Raw genomic sequence first — 13,194 nt, forward strand, 5'->3', positions numbered from 1 at the left:
CACATCCCATAAGGATAGGTTAGTTTACAGTATTGTAAGGTTTATTTTGTTTAGGCTGGAAATAGGAATATTACATGGGTGTAGAATTAACTACAGGGTGAAAGTTCATGAATCCAATAAGTTTGGTGTGACCTAATCCTACGATTTTCCTAGTTCAGACAGTAAATCAAAATCAAAGATACATTTCTCAAGAATAGAACCACAATTGTTGGCCAAGGTAAAATGGTTATTTATTGAAGACAAGCATGGCTTACACCATACTACCCCCATTCCGAAAGTAAATCACAAGAATTACCATAACAGGTTGGTGCTATGAATGTTCAATTTGCCATAGTATCGATAACACAGCAGTAAAACAGGAAGGTCCTCAATTTAAAGTTATCAAATTTAACCTACAATGATAACTTCTTCGTTAAGGAATTCATATGGAGGAACTTCCAGATTAAAAGGCGCAGGGCCTTTCCTGATTCTCCCTGATGCATCATAGTGAGATCCATGGCAGGGGCAGTAGTAGCCACCATATTCACCCGCATTGGCTATTGGTACACAGCCCAGGTGAGTGCAGACACCAATGACAATCATCCACTGCGGATCTTTTACTCTATCAGAATCTAACTGTGGGTCACGTAACTCAGATAGGCTCACTGCCTGCTCAGTCTCAATTTCCTTGGATGAACGGTGGCGGATGAAAAGAGGTTTGCCTCTCCATTTGAAGGTCACGTTCTTGCCTTCTGGAATATCACCCAACTTAACTTCGATCTTAGATAATGCCAGCACATCAGCAGAGGCACTCATGCTTGTGACGAACTGGGTGACAACATTCTTTGCAGCATAGGCACCCAAAACAGCTGTAGTCCCAGTTAGCAAGTAGGAGAACCCTTTCCTGGTATCACTGCTGCTCTGTGAAGATTTTTTGGAATCTTGAACATCCTGCCGTCGGTAGTCAGAGAAATCTGGAATGCTGACATCACTGTGTGCATATCGAATTGTAGACAAAACTGCAAAAATAAAATGACAAAAAAATTTCAAACTGGTATACTTAGACAGCTGATCTAGATTACTTCCAGCTTGAACAGTTTTAAGATTAAGGTATTTTTCCTCCCCTGGCTAGTACTACCAAAGAAAAACAAGTTTTGCTTCATTTCACTGTTGGCATCATCTGGATAATAGTGGCCATTTGGAAAAAGTTTTTTTTTTCATTGTCACCAATGCACAAACACATATTGAAATATTACTATAAATTATATTCTTATAAATAATATAAATGAAATTTGCTTATACAACAGGGTCTTTTAAGTGACTCCTGGATAGGTACATGGAGCTTAGAAAAATAGAGGGTTATGGGAACCTCAGGTAATTTCTAAGTATGTACATGTTCGGCAAAGCATTGTGGGCTGAAGGGCCTGTATGGTGCTGTAGGTTTTCTATGTTTATCCTTGCTCTAACCCATGCCTTATATTTCCATATCTAACTACACACTGACCACTCACCCTCATTCCACTCTGAAATCTGCATCATCACACCTACTCTCATCGTCCACATTAGCTCCAAAGTTGTTCCAGGGAATGACTTTAAATTTTTCAATTTTTCTAAATTTTGTATTATATTGCTCCACTTAACAATCAATTGCAGCATTATCTGAAGCCAAGATATACACTCTCCTCTCATGTCGCCTTTTGGCTTTCCCAATTGCAATCGCTGTTCAAGGCGATTCTAGCTCAGCTGCTAGAATTTGACCTTAACTCTTGCTGATTGTTTACCCCCTCTTCCCTACATAAATTTACCTCCAATCAATGTTTAGTCATCTATACTTCGCAGTTTCTTCAACCATGAAGCCCTTCTTGGCTAATAACGTTAATGAAACAGAAATAAGTCATGGCATTATAAAGTATAAATCATTTGCATAAACAGATAAATGAAGGTTTGCAACTCAGTTCATGGAAAACATTAATACACTTACTTCTCCCATACAGACACAAAAGATTCCATGGCAATTTTTAAGAGGTGGTAGTATCCAATATTTACTTTTAATTAATCATTCAAACAGATTTTAGACATTATTCTGTACGAAAACTTGTTGCATATAGTATAACTGCCATGCTTTAGTCATTGGAGACTACACTTCAAGAAGACTTTCTTGAATGTAAAGTGCTCTGAAAGGAAAATATGTGCCAGTATCTCTCTCTCTTTCCCAACTTCAGGATGTTCAGCAAGATGGGCTTTATACATTTCAAAAACTAAAACTAAAGTTAATTGCTAAGTTAGCAGATAATGGGCATTAATCGAACATATCATTGCACCTTACCAGAAGCCAAGCACAGTATTACAACCATTAACATGTTTTGGCCTTGCTACGTCATAATTTGAAAGTTAACTACTTCATCTTGCAGTTTCCTGGTAAAATTCAGTTTTGCTTCTATGTTCTATCTTGGTAATATTATGAATAATGGGCCTTGGTCACATTTCCGGTTCTAAACTTGAAATGATACCTGATGAAGTATTGCTAGCAGTTTGGTCTTACTACAATGTTATTGTCATGAAAAATGATAAAAGTGAAGGTTTTATACTAAGCTTCCATATAAGGTACTGACATTATAAAATATTCAGCACTGGAAATCATATGCTCAAATTAATTTAGATATGACACATTTTGCAGTAACAGGACAAAGTTAGAGATAGGTCACTGAATTTCCAAAAATACAATCCAAATATTTGCAACAATTCCTGCTTCATGAGTGAATTAACTCAAATCCAAATTTATTTTGTTAAAAGGTATTAAGAGCAGTAAATGAGGCAGTTACTACAAATGGATGAAACATTGAGTGACGGAGTTTGAAAGGTGACCTGATAGAGGTGTACAAGATAATGAGAGGCACTGATCGTGTAGATAGTTAGGAGGCTTTTCCCCAGGGCTGAAATAGCTAGCATGAGAGGGCATAGTTTTAAGGTGCTTGGAAGTAGGTACAGTGATGTCAGAAGTAATTTTTTTTTTAAATGCAGAGAATGGTGAGTGCGTGGAATTGGCGGCGGCGGAGGCAGAAACGATAGGGTCTTTTAAGAAACTCCTGGATGGATACATGGAGCTTAGAAAAATAGAGGGTATCGGTAAGCCTAGGTAGTTCTAAGGCAAGGACATGTTTGGCACAGCTTTGTGAGCCGAAGGGCTTTATTGTGCTGTAGGTTTTCTATGTTTCTATCTAGCACCTCATATGTTTTTTGGTGCCGTGGTGTGATTAAGTATACTTCTATAATGCAGATTACCTTCCAAATTTGAAATGAGGACCTGTGATTTCCTTTTTTATAGCAATTTATGTTGAATATAAAGCAATATTATTAATATTAATGCATATTAATAATATGGAGTTGCAAAATAAGAAATTTTATTCCATTTTCTGTAAAGGTATTTATTATTCCAGTTAGAACTGAAAAATAATTTTAAGCACATTTTACATTGATCTGTAGCCATTTGGAGCCTTGAGGGAACCAGATATCAAGTGTCTCACCTACTTTTGTTCAGAAGAAACAAAATCCTTTAAGATAAAAAGCAGAAAGGGACATATACTTTATCAAATAGAAACAGATCCAAGCAAAACTTGACAAGCAATTATGAATGTTTAAGCAGAATATGTGATAACACTGGATTTGCAAAGGTCATTCTGCCCTTTTCATCTACTCTGCCATATGCTTAGGTAGGTCTGATTGTACATTTCATAATTAACTGTCATGGCTTTATTGCTGATTAATACAATAGGCTAAACATTTCAAAAAAATCCGCAAATTTAAAGTGATTTATTTGAGAGGATGACACACCAATCCCTGTGTGGGATGGTGCTTCTTAACTTTTCTCCCAAATGGCCTAGATCAGATTTTAGTCATTGTGGCAAAAATAACTGTTTCAAAGTTGTAAATACAATCTAAATCATTATTCATTTTATTTATTCCAGGAAGTTCAGAACTATTTTATGCTATATCTCTCAGCAGGATATCGGGCAACATTCCTGGTGAATCTATATGGTATTTCTTACAAAATCAAAACATTGTATGCAATGCTCAGAACAACAGAAAGAACTTTAGACAAAAGAAATAAAACGTCACCTCACATGCTACCTTCCTTTTATATTCTATATATGGCTCTGGTTGTTTTGTTGATGTGTACATAAGCAATTAAATTGCTTTGGACTTGCATGGTGCCTGGTTCTTTCCATTTTCAATTTTTCATATGTTTTCATACATAAATATCTTTAGCTGTAAGCATGTTAAAATTGAACTGCAGAACAACACACACAAAAACTCAGCAGGTCAGGCAGCATTTATGAAAAAGAATAAAGTCGATGTTTTGCGCTGAGACCCAAGCTCTGCTCAGTTCCTCCAGCTTTTTGTGTGTTGCTTTCGTGTTCCAGCAACTGCAGATTTTTTTTGTGTTGAACTGCAGAAATTGTGTTTACTAATATACCTTTAAGGAGTTTATGTGCAACACTGTCTTACTGTCCCTAGATTTATAAATGTCAGTCTAAAATGTATAACACCTATTTTTTGACAAAGATCTTACTCAATTAAAAGAAAAGCCACTAAATGGTTCCAATAGTCAAGCTTTAATGAAAGAAAAACTTGCAGTAGACTGATTTATGGGGTACCAGCACGAATAGTTAGGGAATATTAGGCTGGTAAAGCAGTTATTCACTGGAACATGGTAGAATGAGAGAAGATCGAATAAAAAAAACTATAATATTCAAATAAGGCATCCCAAATCCAGTGAGGATAGCTTGAGGGTCCACAATCTGGGGTCACATCCTCAAGATAAATATATCATTTAGAAATAAGATCAGGTCAAATTTCTTCATCCAGAGGGCAGTGAAGTTTTGTAATTTTCTATCAAAGAAAACAGTGGAAGCCAGATAGCTAAATGTATTCAAGATATTTCTTAACACCAAAGAAATTAAGTGATGTGTAGAGAAAGTGGGTAAATGGTATCAAAGCAAACTAATCAGATAATTAGTCCAGATCACATAAAATAGTGGAACAGGCTCAAAGGACATCTGTAATGTTCCTGTTTTCAATCTGTCTACGACACCTTGAAATGACCATCCCAATATACTTTGCAGCAGTATTTTAGAAGTGTAATCGTTGTTATAAGAGAGAAATCAAAGAAAGTGATAAGGGTTACACTATTAGCGACCACAAACAGGGTTCAATTCTGCCACTGTCCATAAAGAATTTGAACATTCTCCCTGTGATCATGTGGGTTTCCTCCGGGTGTTCCATTTCTTCCACATAACAGAAAAAAAATGCACAAGTTAGCACATTAATCAGTCACATGGATGTAATTGGGCAGAACAGGCTCAATGGGCCACAGGGCCTGTTGCCATGTTGCAAGGAGATGGTGGTGGACTTTAGGAGATCTAGGCCTCATATGGAGCCAGTGATCATTAATGGAGAATGTGTGGAGCAGGTTAAGACCTACAAGTATCTGGGAGTACAGTTGGACGAGAAGCTAGACTGGACTGCCAACACAGATGCCTTGTGCAGGAAGGCACAGAGTCGACTGTACTTCCTTAGAAGGTTGGCGTCATTCAATGTCTGCAGTGAGATGCTGATGATGTTCTATAGGTCAGTTGTTGAGAGCGCCCTCTTCTTTGTGGTGGCGTGTTGGGGAGGAAGCATTAAGAAGAAGGACGCCTCACGTCTTAATAAGCTGATAAGGAAGGCGGGCTCTGTCGTGGGCAAAGTACTGGAGAGTTTAACATCGGTAGCTGAGCGAAGGGCGCTGAGTAGGCTACGGTCAATTATGGAAAACCCTGAACATCCTCTACATAGCACCATCCAGAGACAGAGAAGCAGTTTCAGCGACAGGTTACTGTCGATGCAATGCTCCTCAGACAGGATGAAGAGGTCAATACTCCCCAATGCCATTAGGCTTTACAATTCAACTGCCAGGACTTAAGAACTTTTTTTTTTTTTAAAGCTATTATTAATGCTTTTTGAGTTAGTGATTTAGATGCATATCATATTATTACTGAGTTAAGTATTGTATGTAAGGAGTTTTTGCTACAACAAGTGTATGGGACATTGGAAAAAATGTTGAATTTCCCCATGGGGATGAATAAAGTATCTATCTATCTATCTATCTATCATCTCTAAATGAAACAAATTAATTAAGACTAATCTTAAAATTGTATTCCATATTATTCAGTTGCATATATGCAGTCTGAGAAAGCTGCCGTGAAACCATGCAAATGAACAATTTTCCAATTAGTTAAATAAGGCAGCACAAATAATATAGCCAAAACAATAGTGTCTGGAAACAATATCAGTGGTGCTGTATGGGGGAGAGACAGGAAAGAAGTAAAATGTGTAAATTAATTCCGGATTTTGCATCCAGCCATAATCAGCATGAATAATTCAGGATCTAATAATTCATCTGGCGTACACAGTATTGAGGTATACTTTGAGAAGTGAAAAGTTCTTATGAATTACTTTCTTAGTGATCTTATACATTCTGTAGATAGTTTAAGGTGCAACATGTTGAAAAGAAGCTTTGCATGAAAGCACCTTAAAGCAAACTATTTATTCTATATAAAGTGTAGAGGAGTGCAATCTTTAAGATTGTACATAAGAGAATTTAATGAAAGCTCATGTGTTTAAAAAAATTGTAAAATGGAATTTTGAGGAGCGTCCTTTAATACTTCAAAATTTAATTTGTTAAACCACAGATAGAGAAATGGCTTACTTTACACGAAGTGAATTGTTACACCTCTAAGTCCTATTAACAAGATAGTATGAAACTAATAATCTTCTCAAACACTAACCACTGATACAACTTCAAACAAATGGCTTAATTAATAACACAAATTCTGACGATGCTGGAAATTCAAAAGCAACACACAAAATGCTGATGGAACTCAGCAGGTCAGGCAGCATCCATGGAAATGAATAAACAGTCGACGTTTTGGGCTGAGACCCTTCTTTAGGACTGTTCCATTTCCATGGTTGCTGCCTGACCTGCTGAGTTCCTCCAGCATTTTGTATGTGTAGCTTAATTAAATCTGGGTGCTCATCCATGATAGACCTATATTCACTTGCTGCTCAAAGCCCGTCCCACTTTACAGGTAATGACAAGCCACACCAACCATTCATTGTACCTAAGCAACAAATAAAACATCCGTAACAAGAGACAGCTTTGAGGCTGTTGCAATTGTGATAGGAAGTCCCATGTACCTCGTGAACCTAAATGAGGCTAAAGCATCTTTCATGATACCCAAGGCATATCAGCAAACTGGAATCAAAACCGGCATGGTGATGGGAGGCAGAGTATTGATGGATGGTACATTTCTGACCGGAAGTCTGTAACAAGTGGTGTACTGCACAAATTAGTTCTGGGACATGGCTGGGTGAAATAAACAGTATATAAATAACTTGAATGGGAATGTACTACACTAATGGAGCCATAGAGAGTGAAGAACATTGTCCAATGATAGAGAAGGACATAGATCAGACTTAGTAGGTGGAACTTAATCCAGGCAAGTATGAGGTAATCACTTGCAAAATATAGGGCTGGGATCTTAGGAGCAATGATACATGGACCATGGGGTACAAATGCATAGCTGAGTGAAAGTGGAATCTGAAGTGGATAGTGTAGTGAGATGGCATTTAGTATGTTTGCCTTCATCAGTTGAGCCACTGAATGGAAGAGTTGGGATGTCATGTCATCAATGTACAAAATACTTGGTAGACCATATATGAAAATTTATGACCTATTCTGGTACCATGTTATATGGCAGATGTTGCAGCTATTGAGAACACATAGAAGAGATTCACCAGGATGTTATATGGAATGGAGGAATGCTATTATAAGAAGAGATTGCATAGGTTGGATTTATTCTATCTGATACATAGGAAGTGAGGGGGTTAGGAAATAGAGGGGTAAAGATAGGATATATAAGAGTCTTTTTCTGGAAGGGGAGTCTAGTACCTATGGCTGAGAAAGCACGCAGATGTCTCCACTTCATCAGAAGTTTACCTGTTCCTAAAGACCCTCACAAATTTTTACTGATTCACCAAATGATCCTACTTGGATGTATTACACCTTGTAGCAACTACTCTTCCCAGTACCACAAGAAATTATAGATAGTTGTGAACACAGTCCAGTCCATCACAAAAAAAAGCCTCCCTTCCATCTTCATTTCCCGCTGCCTCATAAAAGCAGCCAACATAATCAAAGACCCCACTCAGCTCAATCATACTTTCTTTATCTGCCTCCCCACCCCACCCCTAAACAGCACTGGAAAACATGCGGCACCAGGTTGAAGGAAAGATTCTACTGTTATAAGACTCTTGAATGAACCTCTTGTACAATAAAGATAACTCTTGATCTTTCAACCTATCCCTTTGTGGTCTTTGCACCTTATTTTCTATCTACACTTTTGCTATAACATTGGTTTTCTTTTAGTATTATCTTGATGTTCTCATGTTTGGAATGATCTGGATGACATGGAAAACAAAAGTTTTTCCACTCTATCTTGGTACATTGTGGCAACAAAATCCAATTAAAGGGTACAAGTTTAAGATAAGAAGGGTGAAATTTAGAGAAGGTCTGAGTATTTTTCCACAGACTGATTATCTGGAACAAGTTATCAGAAGAGGAGATGGAGGTAAGTACGATTATAACATTTAAAAATTCAAAGTTCAATGTAAATTTATTATAAAATTACGTATGTTATCATGTAGTACCTTGAGATCCACTTCTTACAGGCATTTCCAAGTAATATGAAGTACAACAGAATTTTACAAAAATCTATACATAAACAAGACTGACAAACAACTAATGTGCAAAAGACGACAAAATATGCAATTAAAAACAATACTGATAACAAGTTGCAAAGAGTCCTAAAAAGGAATCTGTAAGCAGAGCAGTGGTGAACGAAGTTATCCACAGCAGATCAGCAGGTCATTTGGACAGATCTTAGATGGGAAAGGCAAAGAGTGATATGGGCCTAATTCAGGCTACACAGTCAGTATGGACAGGTTGTCGGGGGGGGGGGGGGAAGGGGGCATGGGGGCATTTCTGCGCTGTACAAAAATGTGATTCTGTAAAGTGCAAATCAAAAATTACAATATTAGTAATTCAATTTAAAATCAAAATGAAATAATGTTCAAGAAATTTACTAATAATTATTAATCTACAGTATGTAAAAGAATTCAACTTCATATTTGCTAGTTACCATTCAGTGTTAAGAGTGCACATAGTGATTAAAACCTCCAGGATGCAAACCCTGATGTCTTCCTGGTGCACTTGTTATACTTATGTGACAAATTCAACCGTGCATAGTCACTGTAGTTGAGGCCTTTGTACATAATTTGTCTACCTGTACTACACTTCCTCTGTAACTGCAACACAGCATTCTGCATTGCTGTTGCTTTTCCCTTGTACTAACTTGATGTACTGATGTGCCAGAATTACCTGTACCTCAGTACCTGTGTGAATAGTAAATGAATTTACCCAAACTAAAATCAAAACATATGGTGAAGCATCTAGAGAAGCAGGATTTTTGAAAAGCAGTTTCCAAATTTGCCAATTTAAATCTGCATCTACCATCATAGAAAGTAACTTTTCCAAGTTTCTGATCGGTGGTGAACCCAGATTCCCATGGTGTGAGATTTGACAATGATAATGTTATCAGCAATAATCACATTCTCCTACTGTAGATGCATTTATCTGCCACTTGCATGACACAGATGTTACTTACTATTTATACCAAAGGCTGGATGTTACTGAACTGGTTCTAGTTTCCTTAAATTAAGGAATTCTGAATAAAATTTAGCACAAACCAGTCACAAACATTCAATTTCCACTTCTCACTTTATAATGAAGGCAATTTCATACAGCTGAAGATGTTGTCCTAAGAAGCACCAACAACAATCTTCCTGTTGCTGTTTTGAGGCTGACCATCCACGGGTTCAGGATCAATGTAATCTTCTAGGAAGGGTACTAAAGCCTTTGTGGTTTAGTTTGTACTCAAATGACCTTGGAATAGAATTAGGAAGCTTAAGTTTACCCTGTTGAAACAATGACCATCTCCAACAATTTACCTACACTTGGTATTTCACGGTACATCTTCACTAGGACTGCAATGGTTCAAAGCAACAGCTCATTTACCATCTTAAGGCCATTTAGGGATGAGGAATAAACATTAGCCTGTCAACCAATACACAGATTATAAAAGTAAATTTCAGAAACAAATATGGTGAGGCAAAATTGACCAGATCAATTGCTTTCTTCCTTGAACCATAAAGAAAATCTTACTGGTGAAAAAATGATCAAATATAAAAGGAGGTAAATTAGCATTGCTCATCAATTAATGTTCAAGAGTGTTCTAAAAGATGAAAATCAAAGGTGACCATGTACGTGGGCAGTTCAGGGCTGGATCTGTGATTGAAAACTGATCAGATCATGTATTATTTACCATTGACACATTTTGGTGATAAACATGGATCCTACACTAAGTGACCTTTCACTTGACTTGCCAAATGCGTTGCCGGGTGCAAGTCAGGAATGTGGCAGAATACTCTCACCTTTCCTATATGTATGTAGCTCCAAGAACATTCAAGAAAATAATCAAATACAAAGCAGTTTGCTCAAATGGCAACAGAAGAGGGATACACACATTAGAATGCTGTTCCTGGACTACAGTTCAGCCTTCAACATCATAATTCCCTTCAGACTTGACAGGAAGCTCAGAGACTTCAGTCTACACCCCGCCTTGTACAGCTGGATCCTATCGGATTGGCAACAGGTGGTAAGGATGGTCTCCCTCACCTCTGCCCCTCAACACAGGTGCCCCCAGGGTTGTGTCCTAAGTCCTATCCTCTACTCCCTTTACACCCACGACTGTGTTGCCACATGCAGCTCCAATTTGCTGAATGGATTTGCAGATGACACGACATTGATTGGCCTTATTTCTAGTGGTGATGAGACAGCCTACAGGAGGAACAGGGACAGGCTCGTCCCAATCATTATCAATGGGACTGTAGTTGAGAGGGTATTGAATGTCAAGTTCCTCAGTATACACATCACTGAAGATCTCACCTGGACAGTGTGGCAAAAAAATACACAACAGCACCTCTTCCACTTCAGGCCACTTCCACTTCTAGTTCAGCATGAGCCCCCAAATCCTCAAGACCTTCTACGGGGGCACTTCAAGAGCATCCTGACTGGCTTTATCACGCCGGGTACAGGAACTGCACCATTGATTGGCAAAAGGGATAAAAGGTTGGAGAAGGGGGAGTATCATAGGACGGAAGGCCTTGGAAGAAAGAAAGGGGGAGGGGAGCACCAGAGGAAGATGGAGAACAGGCAAGGAGTTATTATGAGAGGGAAAGAGAGAAAGGAAAAAAAAATTAATGATCGCTAGGCACTGCAGAGAGTGGTACAGGCAGCCCAGTGCATCCGTGGATGTGAACTCTCTTCCACTGAGGACATTTACAGCAGTAGACCAATAAAGGCCTGGAAGATCATCGAGGACACCAGTCACCCCAACCATAAACTGTTTCAGCTGCTTGTCTGGCAAATTGTATACCACAGCATGAAAGCCAGGATCAACAGGCTACGGGACAGCTTCTTTCCACAAGCCATTGATTAGACTTTTAAATTCACATGTCTGTACATTGCAACAGAGTCATAACGCGAAGATTTTTTACTCCCTCACGTTATGGGACAGATGCAAGATTTAAATAAATTCAGATTCTTTCCCTAATGTAATGTTTCCCTAATTTAGTTACAACATTTAACAATTTATAGGTCTCTTCAATAGCAAATTCACCATCACAATTCCCACTTAGGGTCAATGTGGGAGTACCTTCAACAGTACTGCTACCCTTCAAGACGTCACCAATTGCCCACTAAACTGAACTTTAAATCCGGCCTCCGGCAGCATCACAGCCACATCCTGAATTTAAAAATTCTTAACAACAACAATCAAGGTGCGCACAAGCACTGAGCAGAGCTTAACTAGAAATTAATAAAATAATTAAACCAAGACAAGTCTTGATAGCCTGTTTTAAATAAGCCATGTTTTTCGTCCAAACTGCTTAAGTTGTAAGTTGGATGGATAGCGACTTAAGGCTTCAACTAGGGCCCTGGTCGAAGTAGCCAGGCATATCAATAAGAATAATTGCATACGATAACTTGAATCAGCTACGTAAATTGTTATTTTAGGCCCCGTGATTTAACATTGCATGTTACTGGGTGACTGATATTTTTTTAAAGACGTCTCGCGGAATTAGTTATCACAAGGTCACCTGAAACCTCAGTTCAAACTTAGGCCAGTTGCAACTTCCTAAAACCAAACCACGCAACCGGATGCATTGTGAGGGCACTCCGAGGACTTCCACCAGGGTCCAGACCCTCACAGCCAGGCCCGAGCCTCCAGACTCACCGTTGAGGCCGGCGGTGGCGGCAGCACCGCTCCGGGGCGCCTGGCCCATCAACGACTCCCTGCACAGAAACGGCCGCTTCGGGTCCAGCAACACCGCGTCAGCCTTGGAAACCAAGCCGGGTACCAGGGGCTTCAGCTGCGACGCCACCGTGTTTGAGGTGGCGGACAGGTACGGGGCAAATGCCCCGGAGCGGAGGGTAAACGACAGCATCGGGAAAGCGCCGGCCGGCAGGACTCGGGTAGGCCTCAGCAACGACCTCCTACCGCCCAAAGGACGAGTGGCGTCAGAGAGCACGCAAGCGCAGAGGGGCCAACGTAGCCGAGGCCGATTACTTGCGAATGCGCACGCGCAAGGAGGCCGGCTGGTTGCGAATGCGCAAGCGCAGATCTGGGCTCTCTCAGGTAGGCGTCTTTGCAGCACCGTTTGTTTGTTTGCAGGTGTACGACTTATACGTCAAATGAACTGGAAACAAAGATTAGAGAACTTAATCTAGAACAAAACAAACGAATCGCATTATTTGCACCAATGGTATCCATGGGTAGATACAGCCACGCACACAAAATGTTGGAGGAACTGTGCAGTTCAGGCAGCAGGGAAATAGTTCACGTTTCAGGTAGACACTCTTCATCAGGACTGATACAATCTGACTTTGCCTTGGGTTATGCGAAGCCTTGAGGGTGCACAGACAGTAAGACTATGTGCTTGCTTAAACCCAGGGGCTGACCTTTGGCCAAATTACTGAGTGTGAAATTGAAGAGATGA

At 39.4% G+C, this 13,194-nt stretch overlaps 1 protein-coding gene across 1 annotated transcript; it reads right to left on the bottom strand.

Annotated features, from left to right (window-relative positions):
- Positions 1-213: 213 nt before the first annotated feature.
- uqcrfs1 (ubiquinol-cytochrome c reductase, Rieske iron-sulfur polypeptide 1) lies at positions 214-12,725 on the bottom strand. Its single transcript, XM_073070089.1, has 2 exons — positions 12,432-12,725; positions 214-998 (listed from the first exon to the last, which is right to left on the bottom strand). The coding sequence occupies exons 1-2, from the start codon at positions 12,640-12,642 to the stop codon at positions 388-390; spliced, it is 822 nt and encodes a 273-aa protein (XP_072926190.1). The 5' UTR covers positions 12,643-12,725; the 3' UTR covers positions 214-387.
- Between the last annotated feature and the right edge of the window lie 469 nt (positions 12,726-13,194).

This window comes from Hemitrygon akajei, chromosome 17 (assembly GCF_048418815.1).
Source record: "Hemitrygon akajei chromosome 17, sHemAka1.3, whole genome shotgun sequence".
NCBI classification, from domain to species: Eukaryota; Metazoa; Chordata; class Chondrichthyes; order Myliobatiformes; family Dasyatidae; genus Hemitrygon; species Hemitrygon akajei.